Raw genomic sequence first — 7089 nt, 5'->3', positions numbered from 1 at the left:
ATCATCAAGTGCTCTTTCACAGGGAAGGTAAAGTAAACAACATATATCACTGAGTGGGTTTAGATGTTTACCCGTTATGAGCAGAGCTGGTGCTTGTTTATGTCCGCTGTCCTCCGTGTACTCTGAAACTATGCAGGTGTGTCAGGTGATGACGTAGCTCCGAATCAACTACGGAGGCAGAGGTGCAGCTGTTCAGAAGCTGTGTTCTTCTCTCCACAGCCAACGGAAGCAGATAAAGGACAAGAAAAGACAAAAAAAAAGGGCAACCTTGATTCAAGTAGTATTTATTGAACAAATAACAGAAGAATAGATGCAGGGTAAGTAATGCACTCACCAGAAATATAAAATCAACATGCACGTAATGATTAAAGATGATCACATAGGAATAGCGGGGTATATACATCTTCAAGTTTCATCAGCTATTACAGGTCTGAAGTGGGAAGTGGAGATCCATATCATTATACCCCGCTATTCCTGTGTGATCATCTTTAATCATTACGTGCATGTTGATTTTATATTTCTGGTGAGTGCATTACTTACCCTGCATCTATTCTTCTGATATTTGTTCAATAAATACTACTTAAATCGAGGTTGCGCTTTTTTTTGTCTTTTCTTGTCCTTTAGGTAGCTACCTAATGTCATATTAACAATACTAGTGTGATATTATCTATGTTTACGTTTTTATTTCTTTGCTCAGTAAAATTTTTATAAATATAAACATCACGCTATTCTACTTATATTTTCTCTCAATTAGCTGGATACCCTTAAGGTTTCATCAAGCGCTCTCTTATACTGTATTTGCCCTTTCACTGGGTGTCCCAGCCAAACCTCATCAAGAGTGCTAAACTGGGAGCTTCTAAGTAAGTTTTTAAAAGGTTTTATGCTGGATTTTTACATCAGTATCTGTGCATATTCTTCTGTATAGTAGTGTATTACATGCAGTTATATGAACACTGGTGTATACCGTCCATTTAATACAACCCATGCAAATAAGAAATGTTTATTTGGAAACAGATTACTATTCTCACTGATGTGCTCATTAAACTTATAAACTGCAATACAGTACAGGAATGCACTATAATGTCACCCTTCAAAGAGTCAAATAAACAGAGTCAACTGACTTTACAGAGCACAACAGCAAGTGCTTCTGACTGAGGCACAATTATTATATACTAGCATTTCTTAAAGGGATAATAAACCCTCCTACAGTGTCAATGAATTGTTACAGTGCAATCAATTGGTGGGGGGGGGGGGGGAATCAGAATAAAGTTTTACACTTGAAACACTTCCCAAGCTAAGTTTATCAGCATTCCTAATAATCATGCCAGCACCGAATAATGACAGAAAAGAAATTATCATCATAGTGTAAAGCCACACATAAGCTACCATGTATCTCTGATACAGGGTTAAAGTAAATTTCTTCGAATGATGATGCTAATTAGAAGTCTCAGCAACAAAGCTGGTGTGTTGCTGTGAAACTACATGTGTCCTGTAGTTTCTCCAAAACTAGCCTGTGTCAAAACACAGTTTTTCATTATTTTTATTTTAAATGGAAAAAAATAAAGCATTTGCTGCATTAAGGCTAATCGCACACAAAAGAAAACATTTGTGCCACAGAAACAAGCAAACCTACTCAACAGATCAGGGCTCTATGTCTGTGCTATGCATGAAACCCAACCCACTGGGACCTGTTCTAACACGTTTACAACGTCAGGTTTCTAGACAGAGAATGGGATCTTTGTTTTGTGCAGTTGTGGTGTATTTATGGCAAAGGAAAAATTGCTCCAAGCTATTCAGTGTAAAAGAAAAAATACAGGTGCTGGCCCTACCTCACAGGCAAACGCAGGCAGTCTTACTGCACCACATGGCCAAAACATTGGCCTTAAATACCCTGAATATTACTATAAGCAAACGTAGCAGAAGCATTTAACAGTATACTCACACAATAGGTGAGCAGGAAGATTGTTTTGATATTTTTTTGGGATAGCATAGCAGGTCTAGGGACAAAGCTGAAAACAGAAAATTATCAGTTTATATCACATTTACAAATTAGCTACAAGTTTAGTTAGGTGCCACAGAAAAGCAACACATCTGCTAATAGGTTTAGCATAATAATTAAAGGACCAGTAAATACAGAAGATTTGCATAATCAACAAATACATGATAAAAAGACAATGCAATAGCACTTAGTCTGATCTTCAAATGAGCAGTAGATTTTTTTTCTGACAAATTTCAAAGTTATGCCTGTTCCACTCAAGTATCATGTGACAGCCATCAGCCAATCCCAAATGCATATTCTGTGAATTCTTGCCCATGCTCAGTAAGAGCTGGTGACTCAAAGTGTAAATATATAAAGACTGTGCACATTATGTTAATGAGAGTAAATTGGAAAGTTGTTTAAAATGACATGCTCTATCTGAATTATGAAAGCTTAATTTGACTTGTGTCCCTTTAAATGAGAAGCTCAAATGCGACTGAGACTGTAGTTAAAATAACTGGGTGTAAAGAGCACATATAAACCATTTTTAAGCTAAGCGCCCCTGTAGCACAGAGGGAAACATTGGTTATCAAATTAGTCAAAGTTGCTGTGGAAGTGCCATATACATTATAAAATCACAGTAGGAAATACACAATATGAGAAATAGGCAAACAACCATAATGCAAAAATTAAAAAAAAATGAATACACAAATAGAAAGGAAAACAAATAACTTGTCAAAACACCACATCTAATATGTAGAAGTATAATTATATATATTTGTATAACAGTGTCCATGCACATGTTTTTTTCCCCATGAGGCTTTATAGACATTGAATGCAAAAAAAATATAATAATCTGTCATAGATAGGAAAGAGTCTCAATCAAAAGAATGGCACTTTCATAAATCAGCGCTATTGGAATGGTGGTACTTTTCTAATAAATGAAACTAGAAGGTTATACATTTCTGTAACATACTTAAAAGAGACAGTGTACTGTAACATTTTCTCCTGTTTGTTTTCTCAGTGATCCATTTTACTTGCTAGAGTATTAAATTGTTATAAAAAATAGCCCCATTGCCTTTATTTTGTCATTATAAATAGATGTTTTTGCCTGTCGAATAACCACCTTTTATACTAAAAATTAAATACTAAAGTATTTGCCCAATAAAAGTGTTGTAAACAAGAGGAAGCAGCAAAACGATGTGGGTATGGAAAAGAGAAAGTGAGCAGAGCCCATTTGAAAGGGTGTTCATGCAACTGCTTTGATTACAATGTTATCAGCTGCTTTTCTGAGTGCACTGTTCCTTTAAGAACCCTTTTTCACTAGCTGGTAGCAACAAATCCCACAGACCTACCAAAAAAATTAAATAGATTTGTTAAACATTAGAACATGCCTATTGGCATTTTTAAAAAATAACTTGGTTTAAAGGCAGCGATGGCTAACCTTGGCACCCCAGATCTCATAATTTCCCATGATGCTCAACTAGACTGCAGAGAGCCTATGCATCACCGGATATGTAGTTCCAAAACATCTGGAGTGCCAGGAGTTAGCCATCACTGGTTTAGGGTGAACAAAAAAAAAAAAAAAAAAAAAAAAAAAAAAAAAGGAGTACTTTACAACAAGCCATAAAACAGAGCTTGGATCTAAAATGGGCAGAGAAAATGAGTAAGAACAGCAATGTAGTGAAGGTTAACAAACATTATACTAATTCCATGTGTGAAGTTTAAAAGTTGAGGTAATCCAAATGCATCATTGCTATTGGCTTATTTTATTTTTATTTCAAAATAAGACTAAATGGTTTCAGTGTCTTGAATGAGGAGAATAAAGCTACAAAACCAACATTTCAAGAAAAATACATAAATAAAATACATTAAGCGCTTTAGTGTTTCACTTGAATATCATTATGGTTTGACTTCTGTTTCAAATTAATGTATAACATTGGTGAATATTTAGAAAATACACCTAAGAGCTCATATATTCCACACAGAAGTTTAATTAAAAACAGAGAGAGATTTAGAAATTAGGGTGGGGGGCAACAAAGTATAAATAATTGTTGAACATTTAAAACTTGTGCTAATATATACAGTATATTATGTTGCTGGAAAATGGGCTTCGTAAATCTGTCACTTTGGATTGTACAAGTGCATACAAACCCATCCTTCTCTGGTTATTACATTCTGACAGAAGTTTGTCAAACTATTACACAGAAATCAACTTAAAACAGTGGCAAACTGTCTAACCTTCAGTTTCATATACTTCAGTTCATATCTGAATTAAATATTAAATAATTAAATAACACAGAGGAAGAAGATTTAAAATACACATATAGGCAGAATTTAAAATAAAATAAAAAAGTTAGAAAACAAAAGCAAAACTGCAGAGGTATTTATTTTTGCATTTACTGGGTAGGTTCTATTAAAAACATATATATATATATGCATATTTTGAAAACATCTATGACACACAAGGGAAGGAGTCAATATTTATTGTTTACACAAAACAAAGTCAAATATTTCTAATAGAAAAAAACCATCATCTCCTATGTTTACTTTTTGTCCCCAGGCCTGATTCGGAATGTTTACAGTTCTACTGACCCTCTTTATTCACACTTGAAGTAACCATCATTTAGAGATGCACAAAACACTCAAACCTTGTTTCCCCTTATGTGTATCGTCAATTTTACAATTAACATTCTCTATAAATAATAACCGAGTTTCAGAAATATAAACAAAACACTACTGCAGACACTCAACCCATCTCAGTTTGTGATCATTTTATATAGGCAATGGCAGACAATCGATAGTCAATAAACATTTACAAAGGTTTGTATGTACACAGACATCAGTGCAAGACAACCGAATAATCTCCTTTCAAATCACGTACTGCTATTCTCACAGTAGTTTCCCCGTACGAACTGTATTCTCTCCTGCTCAGTCTATAGGTTCAAAGTGTTTATAGTTTACACCTTGCACATAGGGTGTATATGTATCCCCCTCGCCTGCCAGAACCATTATATTCTACAGACGTGTATATCGTACATACCATCCACGAAGCCAGTCAGTGCCAAGAGGAGGTTTAGTGTAATTATAAGGAAGGCCGGTAGCACCGCCATAGTAACAGCCGCACAGCACCCACAACCTGCGCGACCACGACCGAACCAGACACAGACAAGCGCAGTACGGGAACGCGGCCGCGCAGCTCAACCCACAGAAACCCGTGACACGCAAATGCTGCGTTCCAGACCTCACCCTCGCTAAAGCACGCCCACCTTACGAGAAGGCGAACAAATATGCCTATTGGTCGCTAGCCAGATAACGCCTATTTTAAGATGTAGGCGTTTAGTCTTTGATGGCGTCATTGGAGTGATCTTTTGTTTCGGCTCAGTGGGCCGAGCTCTTCTCCTAGTCTTGTGGCGCGCGCCTTAAAGGGGTAGAACGTCCGGCGCTGGCTGTCTGCCGGCATTTAATAAAGCGCCTGTTTGTCTGGGCCCTGACTGCAAATAGACACATTCCCGAGACTGCACGGGGGCGCATGAGGCCAACAGCAAATGCAGCAGCTCACTGTATTCCCCATGAACTACAGCTCTGCTTTCTTGTTCCTAATGTTTGCAGTAGAAGTCACGTAACTGATGAATGTTGTGCTGGAATTTTTCACTTATCTGTTTTTTGTTTTGTTCTTTATTGAATCCTTCCATACATACTAGCAACGATTGTTTATATACACTGTGGCACTTGGTGTCTGGTTTTGAAAATGTACTGTTTTGCAATTTAAACCTTTGTCAAGTAGCACGTAGTGTAGTGTAATTTATTTATACAGTTTTGGTTTTTAGATCTCTTGCTTATTTGTTCTTTGGTTCACCCCCAAACATATCGTGTTCTAATAGTAAATAGCCTTATGTTTATAAATGTGTGTGTATATCTATTTAAAGGACCACTGTAAGCTAATATAAACTACGCTGTTTACATTTTTACTATCTTAACGTGAAGGTAACGTTTGAGATTAAGCAATTATTATTATTCTTTATTTATAAAGCGCCAACAGATTCCGCAGCGCTGTTCATAGGTAACAAAGATAAAAGGACAGTACAATATGAGACACCAGACAAAATTTAACAAACAAATACAGGAGGAATTGGGAGCCCTGTTCCTGTGGGAACTTACAATCTAAATGGGTAGGAGGGTGAGAAACAGGAGGTGGGGATGATGTTAGTGTGAAGTTAGATGATACAACCTAGTATGTCTCCATATGACCCTAATCTAGTCGTTTTTTCTTACGTTACTTAAATATTTTTTAATAAAAATTATATTTAAAAATCACCTACCGCTTAGAGAACGACTCCTCCCATGCCCTACTTCCATCTTCAGCGAACCCTGTGTTTTTCAAATGCGTGTTCTTTCTGCAGTCTCTAACTGTGCATGCGCTAATAGGCGATGCTGTGAACCATTGTGCATGCGGCTAATGGGTGATCATTATTTCAAAATGAGTATGGGAGCGCGCGTGTTTTCGCATCTTCTGATAATTTCAACAGTGCATGCACTTACTATTAAAGGGGCGGATGACGGCCGACTTTTCAATTGGATTACTCAAAAACGTGACCCACCGGTAAAAAAAAAACCCTGAAAAACGGGTTGAATTTGTGGACGTTTGGGAATTTAATTTTGAAAGGTAATAACTTGATTAATGCAGACTAATATAAGAATTGATGAATGAAAGTTATGTTTATTTAACAGACTTAATGCTATACCGTATAGACATTACCCGTAACTTAACCTTCACTTTAAACAAGCACATTTTCAGTAAGATGTCATTACTAAATATTTACCTGATTGCTGTAATTGCCGTTTTTAAAAATAATTTTTTCCGAACCCACTCCGTGGGTATCTGTTGCTAATATTTAATCCTGTATGACAACCGCGGTTTGAATATGGTGCCAAAATTTCTCACTGTGCATGCGCTAGTTTGCGCAACGTTATCGTCAACATCACTCCTTTCCAGACCGGCTCCAACATTGTAGACCCGCTATATCAATCTTACACAATTAGATCCGGCAGCGCATTGACAGGTAAGGTATTCAGCGTAGAAAGCCTGGAGAGCCTATAACATCGATTTA

General features: G+C 36.7%; 1 protein-coding gene across 1 annotated transcript in view; it reads right to left on the bottom strand.

Moving 5' to 3' along the window:
• ACVR1B (activin A receptor type 1B) overlaps positions 1–5150 on the bottom strand; it is a 143395-nt gene extending 138245 nt beyond the window's left edge. Inside the window, exon 1 of the mRNA XM_053708028.1 lies at positions 5022–5150. Coding sequence (XP_053564003.1) covers positions 5022–5091 — 70 coding nt within the window. The 5' untranslated portion in view covers positions 5092–5150. The remainder of the gene's footprint in view (positions 1–5021) is intronic.
• Positions 5151–7089: the final 1939 nt, after the last annotated feature.

The sequence above is a fragment of the Bombina bombina genome, chromosome 3 (genome assembly GCF_027579735.1).
Source record: "Bombina bombina isolate aBomBom1 chromosome 3, aBomBom1.pri, whole genome shotgun sequence".
NCBI lineage: Eukaryota > Metazoa > Chordata > Amphibia > Anura > Bombinatoridae > Bombina > Bombina bombina.
The sequence above is the reverse complement of the archived record's forward strand: the minus strand, read 5'-3'. Positions and strand labels throughout refer to the sequence as shown.